Genomic DNA, 24,997 nt, shown 5'->3' on the forward strand with positions numbered 1-24,997 from the left:
TGGGTCATACAAATGTTCTTTTTTTTTTTTTGACTGCACTTTTGGTCTAATGAAAAGGATGTACCGCGTGAAACGTACTTCTTCTCTGACAGATGTGATGTTGTCTCGGTCATTTCAAATAGCTTCCCTGAGTTGAAACCTAACAAAGCTGTTATAATCAAAAAAGAAACGGAAATGAAAACAAACAACCTGTTTTCCAGTCAGTGACTGGGTCAGGGATGGAACGAATGGAGCCCCTATCTTGCGGCAAGGATAGGAATTGTGCCGACTGCCAAAGCCTGTTGCACTCCTCTGCGGCAGTGATTAATGACTGACAGATAAAATTAAATGTTGATAGAGAGTGTTGCTGGAATGAAAGATGACAAGGAAAACCGGAGTATCCAGAGAAAAACCTGTCTTGCCTTCACTTTGTCCAGCACAAATCTCACATTCAGTGACCACGATTTGAACCACAGAACCCAGCGGTGACCAGCCGACGTGCTGCTGCCTGAGCCACGGAGGCTCCCGAGAAAGAAACTGGCGAGCTGCTAATAAATATGTATGACTGGTAACATGGTTGGTAAAAAGTTTCTTAGAACACATCTTTCAGTCATTTCTCTGTGAAAAGGTATTTGTCCCGGGTCATTACGTGTCAACAAAATTTGAAAGGTCCAACTGTAATTGGGGAGTGTCCGTTCAAAATGCGCTGTTTCCACTCTGAGGAAGTTGTGGACTTTAGTTGATCTTCACATTCCTAAAGCCATACTACACATCTTTTAATTGCCCTTGCACCTTCTTTCTTATTCTCCTTTCTAGTATCCTTTCAAATATTTTTCGTACTAATGATACGACCGTGATTCGTTGATTATCACATACCTTCCTGGCGCAGATGTTTAGTCTATACTGCCAATCTAGATTATCAGATCCTGCTGCCTTTTTCATTTCCACACACAATTCATTCGCATTTCTGCTGCTTTTCCAACTTTCATTCATTTTACTCCAGTTTCCACCTCTGGGATGGTGATGTTCTCAGCCTCTCTCTCCTCACACTGTTTGCTATTATCTAGTCTAAATCACTTCTCACATTCAAAGTTTGTTGAAGTAATCTTTCCATCTTTTCCTTGTCTCCTCCAGTTTAGTTCCCTCCATTTTTCCTCTTTCTCTTCTTTGTGTATACTTTTATTTTCTATTCTTTTCTTTCTTACAAGTCCATACAGCATTGTTTTACCTCTGTACATCCCCTTCCAACTCCCTTGTAAATTGCCAACGAAGAGACTTAGAGAGACAAATGCAATCAGGTTTAAGAGGTGTGAACTAGGAGGCTGCAGAATTAGTTACAAATAGAGGATTATGGAAGCACTTAGTTAATTCACAAAGGCTTGCAGACTGAATGTTAAAAGCCATAAAAGTGTACAGTGAAGATCTAGATGTCTGCACTCAAAAAAAAGGCCAAAGCTAGTTATGGTGCAACACAGGTGTCTTGCTTAGACAGCAGGGGCAATTTAACACAAGAATAATCTTCAGCACAAATGGTACAAATTTGTAACTACAGTATAGTGTTTAGGGTAGATATATCCTTGTTTTATTGCTGTCATTTTGTAAATGTGTGATGGTGTAATTTATGTTAATGCAGGGCATAGATTAATGAAAAAGTTGTGTTTTCTACTGAAACCCCCATTTAAGGTACAAAATTAAGGTCCCTGTAAAGAATCTAAAAAGCAGTTTTACTGTATGTAGCTGTTCTTTTTACATATGTGTTTTGCAGATCCTTCGCTTTTTACTGAATATCTAGAATTGCATCCATCTGATCGAGCCTGATGGGAATAAAATGTTAATTTTATTAAATATCATATGATTTTGCCAATACAGCAGATTTCAGTTCCAACAGCGGAATATTTTCAAAGACCCCTGGAGTAGCGCACTAAGCCACTCTAGTTGCTTAAAGTCATGCTCTGTTTTGGTCATAAAACCATTATCTCTGCAAAGTAAGCTTGTCGCATCTGCTGCAGATGTTCGAGAATGTTTTTGGGAACAATGCACAAACGTGGGAATTTTCCACATAACAGTAAGCAAAGAAACCAAAGTTAGACAGAGAAGGGAGATCCAAACCGTCTACCCGAAACCACTTAATTTGCCTTGGAATCGTCCAGGCAGAGGAACATCGAAGACCTCTCAGCCAATGAAACTTCGCCTTTTGTATAATTTTAAAATTAACGGTCTGCAATAATCAGTCAATCTGTGATATCTGACATTAGTTATAGAAGATTTTGTGTGAGCAGTACACTAGATTATAATACAAAAATTTAGGAGTAAGGGACTATGTAAAGGGTGTAACAGATAATTTTGTGAAAGTGCGTAGTGGCAAAACAGATGTAAGAGGTTGCAGCCATATCTTGAAAACGCCATAAAGTCCGCGAAGCAACATATCTCTACCCAATCCATCAGCGCTATTTAAAATCTAACGATGGATTCTGGAGTCATAACATCTCAATCGAAACGCAGTGATTTTATGAATTACACAAAACGGAAGGTGAAGTAAAACGACTTTTGGTGTGGAAAAGTGATGCTCTGAGGAGCTAAAATCCACGAGGATTGTAGGGATATCCTTACGCCAGAACTTGAACGAAGCTAGGAGATTAGCAGCTCTTGCAAAGATGCCAACTATTACGATTCAACCGTAATAATTACGAATTACCCATCATAATTACGCCTTTATGAATCACACACCACAAATTACGATTTTTTATTGATTTTTAAATCTAAGTGCATGAAGTGTTCAAAAGGATACACAAGAACTGCCATTACAGCTTGAATTCTCAGAAAGTTATTTTCGGATTTCTCAGTAATCATTTATACCCATTTCTTGTCCCTCATTTAAGAATATTTCGATTTTTCACGCGCCAAACGCAGTGTGCGCTTTCAGTACTGGCAAAATAGAAAATAGGCACCTGTGAAGTGATATATCTTGCGGAGTTGTCTTTGTTCGTCACATGACCAGACTTCCATGCAGGTATGCAAGTTCTTTTGTCTTTGTTTTGGCGGCAAAGTGGTGACAAACTCCGTTTCATTGTGAATGCTGTATGCGTGACTGTTGAAGAAGTATTTGTTGCGATTTTGGTTGCCAAATTTACATATATTTCTATTCTAGGATATATGCTAATTGTGAGTTAGGAAATTGCGAAAGGTTTGAAATAATGAAGCAATTTCTCGTGCAGGAAAATACGTGTGATGAAGTTACCATGACTAGTGACCCTAGTAATAAACCAAAAATAGTTCAAAAATTTAGAGAGAAATACTGGAAAAAATGATCCTGTTTGCTGCGTTCCTCCAAATCTCATTCACACATGTTTTGTAGTGTGTGTTGCAGAGATTTTGCAGATGCTCATGATGAGGAAGAACAAGATTGAACTCCGTACTTTTTAGTGCTCTGTTAGTGCAGAGGATGCACATGATATCAAAAGGAAAAGCATGTCACCGGTACACGTTTACCAAACAAGAACTACAAGCTCCTATGAGAGCAACTACAGTACTGAACAAAATAAATGATCCTTCAACCTCCACTCAGATATGTACTGCAGATCACCTGTTACTTCAGCAGGTAAGAATCGTACACTCTTTATATGCCAGTCTTTGAATATGTTACATCTGGTTTAAATGTATGTTGTTCATTGATTTTTCAGTAATACGTAAGTTAGTAAGATCTTGAAAAAAATACCTCTATGGCCGCCGCCGCCACCCCCCTCCCCCCAATGCCCTGACAGCTGCATTATAAATTGCCTTTGTTGAAAGTTGGCATCTCTGCTCTTGTCAAATCAGTTGTGTTCCAAACTGTCAACCGGTAAGATGTGAGTCGTGATTGCTCTACACTAAGTGAATAGTTGCACTACACTTAGAAAATATTCGGAAGTTATATTCGCAGGACGATGTCCAATAAGTTTATTTTTGAGACGGTACAGCCGACTTCACATTAATGACTTTGGAAATAAGGTAATATTTCAAGGAACAATAATTAAATTACAATAAAAATGGACATTTTATGCGAAGAAATGACACTTGAAAATAATGTTTCAGTCTTCGGCTATTTTCATCATCTCTAATCACAAACATTTTCACAGGCGAACGGAACTCAGGTTTCAATGTCAGCCAGCTAGTAATTAAGAAGTACTTTTGCTTTCATTCATTTGTAGAAGGCATTGGCCAAGGGTTGTGAACAAACAATAGTACAACTGTTCCTGACATGGTCAGTGGAGTGTAGGAGCCAGCAGAATGGAATTTCCAGCCCAGGCTAACGACCTTACATGGATAAAGACTTCACAAGGTGACCTTCCTCGAAGCAGGTAGAAGAAACTCAGAATTGCAGTATTCGTTAGAAGGTATGGGAAGACAGCTGACATAAACACAGCGCAAAAAGTAAACATTCACGTTAATCACACGAGAGTCAGTAGGAGTGATAAGTGTTTAATTAAGCAAGTTAAAATATAAAATGTGTAAATATTATATGTTGTAGGATGTGTTAGATTTAAGGCTTCAAGATTGTAACCGTGTGTAGAATTAAGCATGGCCATGTGTGGATACGGCAAGAATATAGAAATGTCTATTATTGAAGTCAACATGTTTCATTTCACCAACGAGGGACGCCAGTGGATCATGGGGTGAAAGAGATTGCATCCATGTGAGTACTTCATAATTAATAAAATCTGAGATGTAGTTTACCATAAATGTATAAATATTACTATGCGAGTTGTCACTGCTAATGATTAATCAGTGCTTTGTTTAGTGTAGTTAGGAGCGCAGTCAATGTCAGTTACGAACCTTTTTGTCTTTTGTTTTTTACTGTGTTTTCTAGAGATCATTTAAACGATGTTGACAGGCAACTGTAGCTAAGTGTTTGATATAATTTGGATCACCGATACAGTCATCATAATATTGATGATTTTTCAGATTATTTTTATTTAAGAAAAGATCCGTGATAACCAATTGGGCAGTTGTAAACGTTACAAAAAGGAGTTATTTAATGTGCTTAAAGTGCAATGTTGAGTGACTAGGTTTATTGAGTATGGAGGTGGTCCAGATTATTTAGTCTTATAAGGAAGTCTTTTCAATGGAAATATGAGAAGACAAGGAGTAATTTATATGCCAGTGTGTGAGCTGATGAGAATTGGATGCCAGCCGAGGAGCTGATGAGAATAAAATGCTGGTGGTTGAGCCAAGGAAACAATAAAATTATGTGAGGACAAATGAATTCGTATGCCAGCTGAAAAGCTGAGGGCAATAGTATTGAGTGAGTGCTCACAGATAAGTATAAGGACCGTAGGACAGATTAAGAAAACCAGTGTGATGCAACATCGCAAATTAATGTAATTACACACCAAAGCCGTTAGAGATTATTCACGGTAATATTGTCGAGTTATCCCGAACACCCAGTTGAGTTACCAGGATATTGGAGATAGGATTTTTTTAAATCATGACATTGCTTTTGAGTTTATCAGTTGAGTTTTTGTTGACAGCACCTGTTTACATTTTTGTCATGTCGCTAGTAAACTTATTTGATTTCTAATTGTTAACGGACCGAGCTCGATAGCTGCAGTCGCTTAAGTGCGGCCAGTATCCAGTATTCGGGAGATAGTAGGTTCGAACCCCACTGTCAGCAGCCCTGAAAATGGTTTTCCGTGGTTTCCCATTTTCACACCAGGCAAATGCTGGGGTTGTACCTTAATTAAGGCAACGGCCGCTTCCTTCCCAATCCTAGCCATTTCCTGTCCCATCGTCGCCATAAGACCTATCTGTGTCGGTGCGACGTAAAAGCAACTAGCAAAAAAAAAAAAAAGATTGTTAACGTCATTTATTTTATTACTGCTAACCCTGAGAAATAGCCATGAAACAACACTTACGGTCATGGCAAGCGCTACTTTCAGTGATTTGCTATCCATGGACACTGAAATTAATGAGCTTCGTCGAATTACTTTACAGAGGTAAAATATTGAGTGTATCCTCCTAATTCAATACATCATATAATTCCATCATTAGATGGAGTAGTCAAATTCAAACATGTTTTGGCTCGTTTGAGCCATCTTCATTGAAAAGAGAGGGGGGGGGTTGAAATAATTTACATAATACAAGCTAAAAAAATGCTAAAAAACATAATGAAGGAACAAGTGAAAAAACAAAAGAGGGACAAGACGAAAACAAAATTAGCACAATACAATATTTACATCATTATACATTTATACAATCCGGTTCTAGAGTTTTTGTACAGTCATGTGTGTGAATAAACTGCATGTAGATAAATCAGAGTAGAGTTAGAGGTATATTTTTATTGTTTCAATCAGTTAGTGTAGATGATATTTGACTGTGACTCCAATGTAGTATAGTTTACTTTCTTTCTTTCTTTCTTTCTTTCTTTCTTTCTTTCTTTCTTTCTTTGAGTGGGAGAGTTACCCACAGTATGTCATTTAATGTAGGAAAGTAGACAGCTCACATAAAACACACTAAACATCTTAGATTTATTGATGTCATTCGCAACAACCAAAACAAATACTTGTGTTACTGAACAGGAAATTTGTGAATTAAATTTATATGATAATAGAAAAAAATTTATGTCAATTAACAGATATCAGTTACAGCCGTTCAGTAAACTATGGTAAAGAATAAAAATATAAATTGTAATTTTTACATAATGGATTTTACACAGTGATGTTAATGGTTATTTGAAAGAGATGTTTGAACAATTTAAATGGTAAGGAAAAGTTATCATAAAGGAAGCAGTGACTCAGTCATTCTTTGAGTGTTCTGAGCTATTAAGCTTTTAGCACCCACATTGTAACAGGTCATGGTTTATTTCAGTGGCTAATTTACTACTAGTGTCAGTGACACATAATTTATTGTATCAATTTTTTGAACTTTGTTTGCTTGTTAGTCATGTCAGATAAGTAGTAATCATCAAGTTGGTGTAAAATAAGTCCATGAGAATCCATGTCTTGGGAAATTAATTAATTAATTAGCACAATTATTAATTTTTGTTTGAGTTTTCATGTAACCTTGGGGGAGGTTAAATGTTAGAACAATTCAATTACATTTCTGTGATTTATTTACTTAGCCACGCTGTTACTTTTATAGCCACTTTTATTTTACTTTTTATTATATTTGTGGGTGAGGTAGTGTTAAATTTTTAAAATAAATTTCTCATATTTTAAATATCAGTCTGTGTCGAAGTCTTATTTATTTAGTAGCATAGTATTTTTGTCTTCACTTTGGTAATCCCTATAATTACACTCTAAGAAGACCTTGAACTGATCGCCCCTGCAGAGAGAATCCCCACTTGTGGTAAGTATTTTATTTGAAACCAAGGCAAGACCCACTACGAGACACCGCAGCTCTACCGGTAAAGGGTGCAGTATTGCTATCCATTTGTTTTGTGTTTTTAAGATAGCAAATAACATTGAAGAAAGCAACTCTATATTTATGTAGTTTTCCAACTTCCTACCATGAGTAACTGTTGACACCACTTTAGCACTTACTTCATTGTTTGTTGTAGAGATAATAGAGAGTTCCGAATACTACCGTTGCCCTTTTGGACGCTATTTTCCTTTTTTTCACCACAATTTGTGTTTGTCAGGTATATGATAATTGTGGGAAAAATATTTCGGAATCAAAAGATATAGTGTATTGAAACTTACTTGTTCTATATATTTCAGGTACTGGAAATAATTGCACGAGAAAGAATGGAGTTGGAAACGCGGTTGATTACTGAAATGGGGTGTCCAGAACAGTGTTTCACAGAGCAAGCATTAGAGCTGCTGAAAGAGAGAGAGTTGCCCCTCTATAAGGAAAGCTTGGTGGTCCAGCCTTTTATTTCTGGAGAATTATCTCCAGATAGACAACATACACCAGAGAAAGGACCTGTAAGTATTTACTTTGCCTACATTTTCTGCACTTTCATTGGCTGCAGATTTGATTAAGTGTTACATTCTAGATTGCTGTCTCACTTATGTCAAGAAGAAATTACATTCAGACTTCGACTGCCAGCAGTGTTCACTATTTAGATTTTAACCTTTCCCATTCCAACGTCGAGGTCACCTCGACATTATATTTAGTTCTACTTCAGAAGTTATTTATTGAAGTTTTTTGTCGAGGTCGATCGATATCCCCGAAGTTTCCAGAGCAAATTTTTCTACACAAATGAAGCCGTTCTCATATGTGTCAACTTTCCCGATTACGCGGGAGACGCCCGATTTTCCCACCTCCTGATTATTCTATTATATCTCCCGATTTTAGCTTATTTTTTGGCAAACTTCAAACATTTGTTTTAAAGTCCCATCATTTCAGCTTTTTTTACGCCAGTGGTCGGAAGTCCTCTCATTGGCTGCTTTCAAATGAAATATCGACATTTATTAATGTGAGAAATGTGCGCGAATGTGCAATGTTTATTGAAACAAGACCGATGGAGTCAGTCTTAATTGAAACCTCTATATCGCAACGCGTATATAGATTGTCAGTCTCTTGTTCTTGCGTGTTATGTTCGTGTTCGTTCATGGTTCACATCAGTCTAGTCAATTCTAGAGACTAGTCACTAGACATGGAGTCTTTTTTCAGTAATTTAGTGGCAGAATTTCAATTATAACGACTTGTGACTTTTCTAGTGATTTTAGGAGCCATTTGGAGACAATTCTGACTAATTTTAATTTATCTCAATATAAATAAAATGAGAGTTTTGCCTGTACATTGCTCAGAATTGAAAAAGAATGATATTTCTGTACCGGTCGTGACCACAGTAACAAGGGGAAATGCACTTTATAATTTTCCGTAATTTCTGTCTGTATGTACACTCCTCACGAGAAAACGGCTGAAGAGAAATTAACGAAAATCTGTATATGAACTTGGGGAATAATTCGTTACAATCTAGGCCATAAATAATTTTATTCACGCTGAGTGAAATGGTAGTTTAGGGGAAGGCTAAAATTTAATTCTCAAATATTTATTATTGACCCTATCTATAAATACTAAATAACTAAAGTTATATATTATCAAATTTACCTATCATTTATGTCTTATACAATTTTACCGTACCGGCTATGATATTCGCGAATTTATATTTTTAACCAAGCTCAATAGCTGCAGTCGCTTAAGTGCAGCCAGTGTCCAGTATTCGGGAGATAGTGGGTTATATTTGCAATTAGGATGCCAATGGAAAAATACTGGGAGAAGAATAAGCCTTTATTTCTAATATTTTTGGACATTGAGAAAGCCTACGACAGTGTACCAAGGGAAAAAATTTGGCAATGTGAGATTGCCTCATAGGCAAAGTGAAAATGTATAGCAGGAATAGAAGTTGTATTCAAGTAGGATGTGGTTTGTCGGACTGGTTTGAAACGAAGAGAGGAGTGCAGCAGGGTAGCTCATTGTCACCACTTCTATTTATTATTGTGATGGATGTAGTAATGAAAGGTGTCAAAAAGTAATTTTTAATCACCTATGTTATTGGTCATATCAGAAAGTACTACATAACAAAAGTTATAGAGAATACAATTTCCTATTATTTATATCTTAGTCAGTTTCACTGCACCTTGGCTTCCCAAACTTTCCAATTATGAGAGGCTTCAGTTTTCTGTCCTGGTGGAGTTAGTGCACAAAAGAACCGTTATCCATTCTTTTTAGCTTTTGCCCCCAAAACACTTATTTCCCTTGAAATCAAGGGTTTTATTCGGCATTAATTTTTAGAATAACGCAGTCTTGCCTGCATTATAAATGTCCGCCGGCAAAAATTTCTTCAAGGCACCTGATAGTGTCTCCATCCGCCATGAAGATGCAACTTCCTTTGGGACACTGTTTTTTTCACCATATACAACCTTGTGGGAAATGCCATACTTTCCCGGAACCTATGAAGCCAACGAGTACTCCACATATATTCCAGAAATCCAGGCGAACATGCAAACGATCATGGGCGCTCGCATAACAGTGGGCCATTAACAGTAATGTTGGAAAATGGCTCGACGAATGGTTTGCCGCAAAAGACATGCAGTTTTTCTGGCATGGTATTCATAGCTCACCTTGAGATAGGCAAAGTGTGTGTAGAACCCAATGGCCAATCCCTTGAAAATTACATGTTTTCTTTACCACAAAAACTGGCAAAAAGTTATGCAAACACCTGGTAAGTCTGGTTGGCGATGTAACCTCTGTTTTATTTGACTGAGACAACGCGTAGCGTATCTTAATGAATCCCCATATTCCTCATGATGTGGTTTAATAGGCGTTCTTAAGCGGACCTTACACAGTCAGTAATACGGAGTCATAAAAGTTACAAAACATGAGTAAAATTCACACTCGTATGATATATGGTATTTATATATTACAAAAGTGCATGTTGAATCTACAAAAGTGCATGTAATGTGATGAAGTTACAACATTCCTACGTAAAATGACGATAATGTAATTAAAAGTTTCTTCTGTCCTTAAAATTTGTTTTATGCAAAAATGTCAGTTGATTCAGTAAAATTGTTATGAGATAAGACATTAACAGAGGTGCCAACTATTACGGATTGTCCGTAATGATTACGGATTTCACTTCGTGATTACGGCATTACGGTCGAAGGGGAAATTATTACGGAAAAGAACATTGTCACGAAACAATGAATTTCTTCGAAAAAAGGGAAGAAGTAAAAAATGTTCAATCCCTTGGAGCATTACTGGTCAAACCTCCTCATTTCAATGTTTGTAAGTTGGCAACTGAACATATTTGGCAGTTATTTGGTCGTCACTTCCTTTTGTGTCCCGCGAGCGTTGTGAAATCGCGGCCAGTTACATAGATATACGCTGCTTTCTTGGCTAGAATAACACGTGAGGTAGGCTCTGCTCCTTGCTCTGCTGCAGTTCTCCAGTGCGTAGAACGAGTGGTATATTTAGCGCATTTCAGTTCTAATTACCCTAGTCGTTGATTCAAAAAGAAGTGATTGGCTTTGCAAAATGAAGCGGAGCAATTGTCAAATTGCATCTTCTTCTAAGAAGACAGCAGTGTTACACAAATATCGAGACGGTTACACTAAGGAATGACCATGCCTATTTGCTTCACGTGTTAGTGAAAACGTGTTCTGCAGTGTGTGTTCGTGTGATTTCTCTGTGGCTCACGGTGGATGTGATGATTGCTGACGACACATAGAATCCAAGAAACATCACGCATATGGTGAACCAAAATTACGAAACCAGTCTGCTGTTTCATCGTTCTTCGTAAAAGGTAATGAAACTGCGATGACGAATGCCGAATTGCTGTTCACATCATTTCTTTTGGAGCATAATATTCCGTTATCAGTTTCAGATCACGCTGGAAATTTGTTCAGATCATTGTTCCCCGACTCTAAAATATCTGAGAAATATGGTTGTGCAAGAACTAAAACCTCTGCTTCAGTTCAATACACGGCATCTGAGGCAAAAAAGGAAATAAGTGAATTTTTGCAAATAACACCTTTTTCTTTGGCTACTGATAGTACTACGGATTCAAATGCAGTTAAACTTTATCCTATAGTTGTCTCATTCTTTAATGCTCAGAGAGGCCAAATATCAACTCTTCTAATGTCATTGTTAAAGAGTACCGACCATACAGGTTAGGGAATTTTCTCCGTTATGAATAGTGAATTGTCTTCTTTAGCCATTCCATGGGAAAATTGCATTTCTTTTTCATCTGACAATACATAGGCCCTACACAATGATAGGGGCAAATAAAGGTGTTGCCAAATTTGTGAAGGACGGGCATTCTTCTGTTTATGTCCCAGGTTGTTAATGTCATCTCATACACATCTCTGCACAAAAAGCGGCAGCCCAATTACCAGTCAATGTGGAGAACTTTTTGGTTCAGTTATATTACTATCTTGATAAGAGTTCTAAACGGCAAAACACGTTGAAGGTTTATCAGGCTGTTTGTGGCACAGAGGATCACAAAATTTTGAAATATGTTGGTACCCGTTGGCTCTCACTTCTTCAGTCTGCTGGTAGAGTTCTTGAACAGTGGGAAGCTTTGACACTCATGTTTTGTAGTGAGATCCACCATAAAAATGAGACCACCAAGCAGTTTGAAACTGTGAAATCTTTCATACAAGACCCACACAAAAAACTGATTTGCTACTTTCTTCAGAGTACACTTCCTGTTTTTAACTCGGTGAATATATTTCTGCAACAAGATGCTCCAGCCATTCATCTTAGGAGGAAACTTACTGGTCTTTAAACCGACCTATTCGTCAGATTTGTTCAGCCATGTTCTGTTCAGTCAGAATCTATCTCCCTTTTGAGTGTTGAATTCCAGAGGAGGAAATACCAGAAAGCCAATGAGGACTTAGTAATTGGAGCAAAAGCTAGGGCATACTTGAAAGATAATGACTGTGATGAAGAGATGTTTTATAATTCTGTAAGAGAGTTTTATATGGCAGCTTGCGGTCACATTATCAGGAAATTTCCCTTTGATGATGAATTTCTTTATCATGCCGAAGTTGTAGACATCTCTCTCAGAATGAAGGTTTCCTATTCATCTCTTGAATATTTTGTCTGAAGATTCCCAGCTTTGATCAAAGAAAGTGAACATGACAAACTTGAAGAGGAATTTGCAGTTTACCAGTGTGATACTTTCCCGGAATATATTGTACATGGACCTAACATTGATGTGAATTGGGGCAACATTGCAGAGCTTAAAAATGAAAGTGGACAAATGTATAAAACATTAAGTCATGTATTTGCAGTACTAAGTGTACCTCATAGTAACTCTCCCACAGAAAGAGTTTTCAATGTTGTTAGGAAAAATTCAGACAGAATTCAGGCCTACATTAAGTACATCCACACTGGAATCATTTATGGTTCTGAAGACAAAAATGTCATCTCAGGGGGGCAGTATGTTTCAAGAAAACCTACACTAAAAATTAGCTGCTGGGTGCGAAACAAGCTACAAAGAATTTTTTATCGCAGAACTGACAGGTAACGAGCAAATTTTATTGTGTAATATGATATACTTTAGAATAAATTGCTGTAGGAAAGGAGAAACGGGATGCTTTGGATTTGACTCGTAAACGTTTTCAGCGGGTCGGGGGGCCGAGTTAAAAATGGGATTACTGATAGCCCCCTTCAAAGGTTGGCACCTCTACATTAAGGCAACTGAATTATCAATATTTGTCAAATTCAAGTTACATCCAGGGTCACAGACTACAGCACTCCTATTGTTTGTGCTGTATTTCCTTGCAAAACTGGTCAGCTTCCTAGAGCACAGCTTAGCACGTCTGACTGGTAGCTCCTTTGGCGGATCATCAGTTTAGCACACCAGGTGAAGTCGATTTACTACTGGGGGCTTCTGTCGACACTGATGCTCATTTCCTTGTTTGTCTATAACCACTACCAGAGCTATTGACAACAGAATTCTTATTTCATGCATGCTACCAGTATTTGAAGATCTAGCCGTTGTTGGTAGAGGTACACTCGAATTTGGTTCAGTAGAGTTTCCATTTTAGATTCAGTTCTTGGATAAGTTCAATGGATGGACCGGGCGAGTTGCTCTTCATAGCCCAATAGATTTGCTGCTGAGTCTGGTTGGTTTCTGATGCAGTAGAAACATTGTAAGTACTCTGCTCCTTGTACAACAGAGTATGTCTATTATTGAAGATTTGACAATTTCCTGAACTACACTCCTTCAAAGTGTGATTAAGCACCCACACAGTTAAAACAAAGTTTACACTTCTTGGTGAAATCTATTCTGTTTCCAATGCTGGCTTTGCAAAATTTAGGGCATTTTGTTATAGTGTGAGAAGCTTTACAAAACTCACAATGAGGTGCTGTAGTGACAAAGGACTTTTTACTACCCTTATCACCACCATGTTTGGGTACTACTTGTTGCTTGTCACTTTGGTGTTTCTCGGTGTTGATTAACTCCAGAATTTGACAGCTATTCTCAAAGAATGCTACTAAATCCTTCAAGAGGGGAATTTATTATCTGAGGCTTTAGCTTCCCACTGTTTTCTAAGAGGCCGATTCGATCTAGCACTAAGCGAGATAACAAAACCTTGTGCAAAAGCACGTCTATCTCCATTATTTTGGTAGTGCTCAGGTTGCTTAGCAGTTGATTTAACAATACTTTTAAATCCTTAGATGATTCTGTTTTCACTGATGGAAGATATAGCGGTTGCTTCACATCAGTTTGGGATTATTGTACTGTATCTCTGAAAGATTAATTCCCAGGCTACGTTGGAATTATTTTCAGTGATGGGCAAGCTTTCAATTAATTTGTGAGGTTCTCCCGATAAGTATGACTGCAAGTAACAGTACCTCTGTATGTCAGTTAAGGCATGATTATTAATTACCAGACTTTGGAGGATATCTTGAAAGTAAACCAATTCAGAAACAATTCGCATAAATTTTGGCAGTGAAATTGTAGGGATTATTATTTCATGCATGCTACCAGTATTTGAAGATCTACTCGTTGTTGGTAGGGGTACACTCGAATTTGGTTCAGTAGAGTTTCCATTTTAGATTCTATTCTTGGATAAGTTTAGTGGATGGACTGGGCGAGTTGGCCATGCGCGTAGAGGCGCGTGGCTGTGAGCTCGCATCCAGGAGATAGTGGGTTCGAATCCCACTTTCGGCAGCCTTAAAGATGGTTTTCCGTGGTTTCCCATTTTCACATCAGGCAAATGTTGGGGCTGTACCTTAATGCCACGGCCGCTTCCTTCCAACTCCTAGGCCTTTCTTATCCCATCGTCGCTATAAGACCTATCTGTGTCAGTGCGACGTAAAGCCCGTAGCAAAAAAAATAAAGTTCAATGGATTCCCTGTCTCCATCATGAACTTCTTCGGTATCATTACTCTCTAACTGGGTTTGAACATAGTTGCATTCATCCTTACTTGAACACAGCAGCGTTTGCGTAACTCTGAATATCCTTTATATTAGACCCTTCATTAAATACACTGACGAAACTAGCTATATGCTTTATTTGAGACTTAAAAACTGCTTTCCTCTTTATCAGATATTTTTGCTGAATAGGATCCATGGTGAAGGATAACAATTAATCTATATATATATAAAAGAACTTGTCCTGACTGACTGACTGATTCATCATCGCCGAGCCAAAACTACTGGACATAAAGAAATTAAATTTTGGGGCTACATTCATATCAACATGTAGATGCTTGCTAAGGGAGGATTTTTGGATATTCCATCGCTAAGGGGGTTAAAAGGAGGGTTAATTTTTAAAATGAGTGTATCTATATCTCAAAACTTTTAAAATTTACAGATGTAAAAATTGGTATTTGGAATCTCCTTTAAAAATAAAGAAACATGTACCTTTTTTTTTTTGGAAAATCCAAATAGTGGGGGGTGAAAAAGGGGGTGAATTTTTAAAATGAGTGTGTCTGTACCTCAAAACTTCAAAAGTTTACAGATGTAAAAACTGATATTTAGAATCTCCTCTAAAAGTAAAGAAACATAGGTCATTTGTTTTTGAAACTCCACTTAAGGGGAACCAAAAAGGGTGTGAAATTTCAAAATCAGGATTTCTACAGTATACCTCATAAACTTATGTTTATGGGGATACTTATATCTCAAAACTGAAAGTAACAGACGTGAACATTGGTATGTGGAATCTCCTTTAAACGAAAAGGAACGCGCCTCCTTTTTTTTTTGTGGGGGGGGGGATAAAGCAACTTAACGGCCGTGGGGTGAAAAAAGACGTGAGACCAATTGATTTTACCATTCGTAATGTACTTATAAGGAGCCCCCGTGGCTCACGCGGTAGCGGCAGGTGGCCGGCTCTCACTGCTGGGTTCCGTGGTTCAAATCCTGGTCACTCCATGTGAGATTTGTGCTGGACAAAGCGGAGGTGGGACAGGTTCTTCTCCGGTTACTCCGGTTTTCCCTGTCATCATTCATTCCGGCAACACTCTCCAATATCATATCATTTCATTTGTCATACATGAATCATTGCCCCAGAGGAGTGCGACAGGCCTCGGCAGCTGGCACAATTCCTATCCTCGTCGCTAGATGGGGGCTTTATTCATTCCATTCCGGACTCGGTCGAATGACTGGAAAGAGGCTGTGGATTTTCAATGTAATTATTCTGATCATAAACAGATCATTTTTTTTTAAATCTTTCCTGGGTTCGTTTTCAAGAGCCATCTGTTCCTTTGGAGAATGTTCTTAGAATACAGTAGGGGCCGATGACCTTCGATGTTAGGCCCCTTTAAACAACAAGCATCATCATCAGAATACAGTAGATTCTCCTGGCATATAAATAAAAATTTAAACACATTTGAAATAAACGATAGGAATGAGATCGACCGTGCGCTTGTTCACCTCTATAGCAAGGTCGGTAATTCACGGAAGTATATCATTCATATCGCCAGAAATCCCGTGCACTTGCCTAACCGCGACAATGGTGCTGGTCACATTTTCGGCAATGACAATGGCAGCAGATGTAATTTACCGCCAAGTAGCCATCTTGCATCTTGCTGTGGGGTCCAGAATAATAATAATAATAATAATAATAATAATAATAATAATAATAATAATGTCTTGGACCATCATTGAAATGTGCGGACCACGCTGGAAATGTGTTTGGACGGGTAATGACTACGAATGCAGTCCGGCTGCGGGTTCAGTACCGCCAAGGTACCCAAAACAACACCACGCCGAATCTCCTCAAGGATTTGATCCATATTAAAAATGCTTATAGGAAAAGATGGTAACGATTTAGGGATCCAACTGACCAGGTGGAATACCTGGACGTGGCCCTGGAACTACGAAATCGATTGCTGGAAAGAAAGATTGAAAAATGGGAGGAATTTTGCCGTAATCTCTCAGAAAACGAGTCCGATCGCAAATTTTGGCGGATTCTCTCAGAAAAAGAGTCAGATCACGAATTTCGGCGGATTATATCGTCCCTGCTCTGGCAAACTAGCGAAACTGACAAACTAAGGAATCTGTAGTTCTGAAGTTCTGGTCTAGATTTTGTTATTTATATATTGTCTACTCTCTGACAAAGTCTCACATCTGCAGCTCATTCTGTATGCCTAACACATAAAACCAATAATTAAATATAAACATTGATTTGACATGAGTAATCGCAACTTCTTTCAGCTCTCCTAACCTTTTGACAATTTTCAGATTCGTTAGTTTGCCAGAGCAGGGACGATATATAAAACGTAAAGCATCCAATTATAAATTTCAGTATAATACCGTAGCGAAGCACTGGTATCTTGCTAGTAATGGATATAAGACAAGGACTGGGATTGCCAGACTACATACATATCAGGAGGATGTGTCCTTCCACAGCAGGGCTGAAGACCAAAGAGCTCCGGGTAGCTGGGCTGCACTCTGGTGGTCACTTCTGGAACTACTGCTACAGGCTTGGACTGCTTCCTTGGAACTTCCACCAATTGTGTTGGCAAGACTGTATTCAGCCGGCGGTGTAGTTAAGATGGTGGCAACATGCGCTTTAGTCTCGAATTTTAGAATTAATTATAACTGTATTACTCCTTAGTTAATCACATGGCAAATTACAGTGTTACATGTAGAAAAAATGGTTGTGAAGTACAGATGTGGTAGATTAGTTGAATTCACTTGTTTATACTTCACTATGCAGTAGTATATCATGGGTGGTTGTAGGCTTGGCGGCAATATGAACACACTGTTTCATTTCACAAATATAAACGCAAATTAACTGTAATTACTAATAAATGCTCAGGTTATATCAGATATAATATTGCCTTAGAATCACATCTGGCGCCTGAGGACCGGATTGTTTGGTCTCTTGTTCGAGTTGGCAGACCACTAATCCATAAAGAAATGTACATTAAATGTGTTCTATCTCGGAAACCATTCAGAATAGGGCAAATGTCCATATGAGGTTTTTTTTGCTCGAAATAATCGTTCCTGTCATATCATTGAATATTGACCCTTCCTTTTGGGACTTACTGTGTATATTGAAATGGAAACAGATATGCCATGCAAACAAACACCCTCTACAACAATTAGGAATTTAAATTAAAAGCATTCTTTCGACACTCAATATATCACACAACATGTCATAAACAGAGTGGTCTCTGACAGACGTTTCTACTCTTCCAAAAGGGCACCACGAACCCACTACGCTCGCGTAGCAGGGGGAAAGGTGATACTCCCACGTAGCACGTCCCAGGTGGCGGATAGGGGGTTCCTAACCGGCTTGCTGGCGGACTTGAGGGAAATGAAATACCTCTCGCGGAGCCAACACACAACCCCCTGTGGGTGGGGGATGCAGACGAAGAATACACCCATGGTATCCCGTGCCTGTCGTAAGAGGCGACTAAAAGGGGTGACCAAGGGATGATTATATTAGAACCATGAAACTCCTAGTGATTAGTACCACCACGCGGGAACACCGTGGGTCGCTTTCACTTGCGCGTAGTACCCCTATTTTAGGTACCAAATAGGTTTGTGATTGGTAGCAAACGAGAGCGCGACGGCTTTGACAGTACCTGTGATTAGTAGCACTATATGAGCGACACCATGGGATGACGGAACCCATGGTGGTTCTGGCTTGCCTATTATTAGTACCCACTATACGAGGAACACCACGGGATAGTGAGAGTCCCTGTGGTTAGTACACTTAGGTGATGAACACCATAGGTTTGCGTTGCCTGTCAGTGGTGCCGCAATGTGCGAGACACAGTAGGTCTGTAATACATGTGCGAATTTCATGACCTGTGATTAGTACCATAATGTGTGGAATGCCGCGAGTCTACGCTACTCTTGATTAGTACCGCAACGTGACAAATACCATGGTTGTACTGTTCTAGCGATAGGTACCATTATGAGGGCCCAATGACTTGGATTTTGGACTCTTTTCAACTACAAGCATCTTCGATTCAGTATCGTGCTATAGAAGCAGTCCCTTGGTCAGTAATACTATTGTTTTACACCATCTTCAGTGCATGTGAGGTTCTGTGGGTCGGTTCCACTGCCGGTCTGCGTCATTTCGTCTGCACGGACAGTTCGCTCTGTGTTTGACTGAACATTAATGGACTCCACAAGGGGCATGCCACTCCTCTCCGACTCTCTGATGGCACCTGGGAACTTCTTGAAATTGCCTTGTGTAACACCAAATCTGATTGAAGAGATGGGCAGGAAATGGCTTTCTTGGCTTCTCTTACACAGCCAGCATTTTTGCTTGCTTGTTGTTTTAAGGGGCCTAACATCAAAGGTCATCGGCCCCAGCATTTTTGTGCATGTCCTGAATTATATAGCATTGCAACAAAACAACTTGCCATAATACATAAATTAGTCCTTCATCACAAGGTGATAAAAAGGAAAGATGAAGTTATCCCCTTACTTCACAGAAGACTGCCCTTCCATCGGTAGTGAAGTTATCCACTTATCCAGTGATCCACTGCTTCAGCCAGTGGGACTTTCTTCTTTAGTCATTGCTGAACGCACTTTTTCCAATCTCAAGACAAAGCGTCCAATAACTTGCAGCGAGAGGGTGGTAGAGGGTATGGTTCTGTACAACATTGTTGACTGGTTCTTGCAAATCATATTAGGCGGGAGGGATGGAAGGCTTCGAGGTCAAATTGTTCCTTGTTTGTTCTGAAGTTAATTCCTCCAGCATTATTTTTGGAGACTTCTGAATATTCTCCTTATTGTTAGTGGGAAAACAGATGTTGAGAAACAAGAAAATAACTCTGTCAATCACACCCACTAGAATATAATGCATTAGAAGAAAATAGACTTATGGGCATCAAATAGGCATGTACCCCTGAAATAGGCATACACACAAAAAAGGCAACATTTTTGCTTAAAAGAGACCTGAACAATTTATATCTTAATAGCCTACGTATTCACACACAGAAATAGGCAAAATCTCTGCACTACTTATGATTAAGATAACCTGAGTCCACCCAGTTTTCGATCCTATAAAGCAAAGTTGGTGGAAAACAGACCTGTGTAAAGATAGTTACATCTAGGAGCTGACTTTTTTCCTACAGAATACTGTTGATCTCAACTGCAAGCTTACAATAATGGCTTTTCTGCACATTGATTCAATCTCGCATACTATTCTAGTAAAAAAAAAACCACCATGGCATTACAGCCCTGAAGGGCCTTGGCCTACCAAGCGACCGTTGCTCAGCCTGAAAGCCTGCAGATTACGAGGTGTCGTGTGGTCAGCACGATGAATCTTCTCGGCCATTATTCTTAGATTTCTAGATCAGGCATACTATTCTACTATCCTACAATAATACTCATCCTAAATACCAGAAATGATCTACCTGTTCCAGTTTTGTATTCCCAAGCTGACCTTCAGTTCTCTTTGGTTTCTTACTGACATCACTTTAATCCTTGAAAGGCTAATTTTTTATATCATACCCATCACACATATTAAGTTCTAATCTGCCATTAAGGCCAAGTCATTGGCATAGACGAAACTGCTTACTAAGTTTCCACCTAAAGGAATCCCTTCCTTCTACTTAATACCCTTCAGTATTTGATCCATGGAAACTATGAATAGCAAAAGTGAAGGATTACAGCCTTGTCCAACCACTGTAGGTGTTTTGAACCTTGAACTGATCCTACCATTATTTCTGACTGCAGCCCAGTTGATTGCTTTTAATAATACACCCTTAATACCATTATCCTCCAGTATGGATAACATCTTTTCCCCCTAGTACTCCATTATATGCCTTCTCTAGATCCACATAACATGAACATAACTGTCTATTCCTCCCTTAGCATTTTTCAATTACCTGGCGCATACCAAAAATATTTTCCAGACAGCACTACTGTGGTTTGAAACCTTGCTGGTTTTCGTCCAACTTACACTCGTCCTATAGTCACATGCTCCCTTCCAAAATGCCAGTGAACACCTTACTTGCTATACTTATCAGTGAAATACCTCAGTAGTTGCAATCTTTCCTGTTCCCTTGCTTGTATAATTACTGCTTTTGTCCAATCAGAAGGTGCTTATTAACATTCCATGATAATCTTATTACTCTTAAGAAGCCACCATATTTCACCATTTCAGGTGTAACTTCATCTATTTCTACTGCTTTATGTCAGTGGAATTTATGTACCATCCTTTTCACTGCTTCAAGCATAATTTCACTAACAGCATTGCCCTCTCCCCCATGAGCTTGGTTATTTGCAACATCAAAAGGAAGATTTTCAGAATATTCCTTCCACCTGTTCTGTGATTCTTTGGGTTCTAGTAGGAGTTCACCTAGTTTACCCTGAACACTATTCAGTTCATTTCTCCGCACCTTTCTAAGATTCATTATTACTGTCCAGAAAGTTCCCCTGCCACTTGTAGCATTCCAGGTCATTACCAAAATCTTCCCATGACTACTTCTTGGATTCAGCAGTTATTTGTTTCTGTTTCTTTCATCAAAATACAATTCCCTGTCTGCACCAGTCCTAGTTTGAAGCCATATTTTATACACCTCCCTTTTATGGTTAGAAGCTGTCCTTGCTTCATCATTCCACCAAGATGTTAATTTTTTCCCATCTCTACACACAGTTTTCCCTTGCTGTTTCTTTTTCTGCATCTCTGTATGCCATCCATTCTTTCTATATCATGAACCCGCTTGCTTTTCACTAATTGTTTCCATGTACTTCTAATTTCCTTGTCCTGGAGAAACTCTACCCTTATTTGTCTGCAGACAGATTCCACTTTCTCTGTCCCAGGTCTAGTGGTGCTTAATTCACTACAGATCAAGTATAGCAGTCTGTATAATCAAAAAATCCCTGGAATACCCACACATTCCTAACAGATTTCCTGAATTCAGAGTCAGTTACGATATAGTCTGTTAAGGATCTGGTGCACTTACCCTCCCATGTGTAGCGGTGAATATCTTTATGCTTGAAGAATGTGCTCGTAACATCTAATCCCGTAGTAGCACAGAAATCCAGTAAACACTTCCCATTCCTATTAGCTTCCATATCTTCCACGCATTTACCAATCCCCCTCCCATATTCTTCAGTTCTATTTCCAACCAACATTGAAATCGCCTGTCAGCACTATCCTATCCTTGCTGTTGACCCTGACTGTGATGTCACTGTGTGCTTCCAAAAATTTACCTTTGCATGAATATTATTAACTCCTAAACACATCGAGGTGCATCCTCTTAGCTGACTCAGGCAGTTCCTTCTTTCTTTCTTTCTTTCTTTCTTTCTTTCTTTCTTTCTTTCTTCCCTTCCATAAGTCCCATCAATATTGATAGCCCCCCCCCCATCGAATTCCCTTTTGTTTGCCACCTTGTGTCAAAGGTATATCTTATGTTTCCCATGGAAATGGGGCTCTGTTTAAATTCTTTTTAAATCCTTAAATACTTCAAATTTGGAAATTATCTTAGGCTCGGTTTCATCGGCGTGGTTCAAATATACTCTAACCCAGGGTGTGTTAACTTAGGGTTAATATTTCAACTCGTTCTTACGAGTCACGTGTTTCACCAAGCTATTTTGGCAAAGGGTTAACTAACACCACATTAAATCTTGCCAGATACAGCTGCCGTACCAATCAAGGAGGCAGTGACTGAAAATTAGAGATTATTAACACTTCTTGCGTGGTATTTAGTTTTCTTCCGCAGTTCTGTGGTAGATATTATTCTTTCGTAATCGTGATAGAACTGATTGCAGTGATCGTAAAATGGAAGAGGTTTAGGAGAAAAATAGGGGCATGAATTGTTCTACTTGAGAAAAAACATTATTAAATTAGCCACCATGTACCACACCATTATAGAATGCAAGAAGAATGATGGTGTAAAATTAAAAGTAAAGGACACGTTGGAAAGAAAAAATAACAGGGGAATTTAATAGCGTTGCCCATGTTACAGGCCATCTTGCAACTATATAACCAATTTTGAGGTTAGACTCGCTGATTAGTTGACAATTGACAGTAATATAACCCTTGTTGTCGCTGGCATTATATGAAACTACCCTGTGGTATAAAACCTTAAAGACTGGCCGAGTTGACCGTGCGGTTAGGAGCGCAGAGCTGTGAGCTTTCATCCGGGAAATAGTGGGTTCGAACCCCACTGTCGGAAGCCCTGAAGATGGTTTTCCGTGGTTTTCCATTTTCACACCAGGCAATTGCTGGGGCTGTATCTTAATTAAGGCCACGGCCGTTTCCTTCCCATTCCTAGGCCTTTCCTGTCCCATCGTTGCCATAAGACCTAACTGTGTCAGTGTCTAATAAATAACTTACTGTTTTGACAGCCTATTCCTCTTCAGAAATTGTTCCTCAGGCAGATTTTGAAAGTTGTTCCTTCTTATTATAGGCCTATTTCTGTTAGGAACTCCATTTAACAAATATAAATAAAGCAACACTGCACCAGATACATGATTTACAGTGGCCATTTTACTTTTAATCTCGAGTTAACAGTTTAACCCAGGTGAAAGGAAGGATTAACTTAACTCCAGCCTTAACCTAGTGTTAAAATCAACCCTCCTTGATGAAACAGAATGAATAGTCCAAATCAGAGTTAAAACTGTGTAACTCGGGATTAAGGTTTAACCCACGTAGATGAAACCGGCCCTTAATGAAGTCCTCGCTTCTCTTCAGTCTAGTATCAAATGCAAGGGGGTGTAATACTCTGTTGTTGGTGCGAATCCGGCTGACTAGTCATTAAACTTTGTTACTTCATGCTCTGGTTAGGTTGGTGACACTGATTATTTAAAATTATCATTATCTTATTATAATTGTTTTGTAAATTATGTAGGTGCTCTTTAATGAGCATTTAATGGTCTGGCTAGATTACCGGCAATTTTTTGTTGTAATTCCGTTCACGTCAATGCTTTTTTTAACTAAGTTTTTTCATGTGTATAACTCTGTTATGTGTTTTCTTTTTCAAATAGTTTCTAAATTCATTTATTCTCAAATAATTTTCAGCAGACTGAAGAATATAACAGTTATGTATGAACCCATTTCCTCACCATTCCATCTGCCTTGCACTTTCACCCTACACATCACTCACTTGGCGATGAATGTCAGCTGTTTTAACACATTGGAAACGGCCATATTTGAATGTGCTACCCTACGGAAATCGCAGGATTTTTAATGGTTTTTGAAGGTTTTTCAATGCTAGGATGAGCCATGATTATAACAACTTTTGGAATATTTGGAAAGATCTCACTTTCTTCTACACAAAATTGAGTTTTAATTATCATAATAGTGCAACAATTCTTAAGTATAAATTGATGAATATAATAAGTTTTAAAAACATAAATAGTCTGACGCAGATATGGATGCCAGTTCGGCTAATATTTTGAAATCTGTCTAATATTGTGGACACATCTACTGAAACACACTAATAGAGATTCTAACCTAATTGGTCAGTTGGCACCGATATCCTTGTTTACAACAAGGAATTTGCTTTCCCACTGTTCGTTGTTTTATGACGGGGTTGCATCGAGTAGCTGCAGGTTGTCATCTATACACACGAAACACCCACATTTTTAGAAAGCGGTATAAAACAGTATTAGAGAACCCACTTCAGGAAGCAGTATAAAACTACGTTACACTTCACACCAATTCAAAATTAGCTCATTATATACATTTACTCGCCTGAAGTGCTAGAATCATCATATTTACTTAGGGTGTAATTGTTATCCTCATCCTCATTTTCAAAACTCATGTCTGCCATAAGAACACTCATTATGGATTCATTGTCGAAATTTCATACACTTGAATTAGACATGCCAAATTGTCACAAGAATTGCACAAACAAGCCTGCCTCTTGAACACACACTCATCCTGTCCACATGTACCGTATGTACTTTCCCGCCCATTTCACAGCTGAGAATCAACGATGACGAAGCCCCAGGTTATGTAGGAACGTGGCTGTGTTATCAATGCCTTGAAAGAAGAGCTCCTGTCTTATGCTCATAACTAGTACATTTTATATTTATAGAAGCATTCAACAGTATCCTGGTGAAGTCTTAGTTCGTTGATGCAGCGGCTACTATTTTTTATCCATAGTGAAAACGTACCCGTAGATTCTTCGAGGTCTGTCAGCAGCAATGAAATAGCAC

At 38.7% G+C, this 24,997-nt stretch overlaps 1 protein-coding gene across 1 annotated transcript in view; it reads left to right on the plus strand.

The window, feature by feature from the left end:
• LOC136864490 (E3 ubiquitin-protein ligase RNF10) overlaps positions 1–24,997 on the plus strand; it is a 362,846-nt gene that overhangs the window by 216,892 nt on the left and 120,957 nt on the right. The window contains exon 7 of the mRNA XM_068226296.1: positions 7,674–7,880. Within this exon, the coding sequence (XP_068082397.1) occupies positions 7,674–7,880 (207 nt within the window). The remainder of the gene's footprint in view (positions 1–7,673; positions 7,881–24,997) is intronic.

The sequence above is a fragment of the Anabrus simplex genome, chromosome 2 (genome assembly GCF_040414725.1).
Source record: "Anabrus simplex isolate iqAnaSimp1 chromosome 2, ASM4041472v1, whole genome shotgun sequence".
In the NCBI taxonomy this organism is placed as follows: Eukaryota; Metazoa; Arthropoda; class Insecta; order Orthoptera; family Tettigoniidae; genus Anabrus; species Anabrus simplex.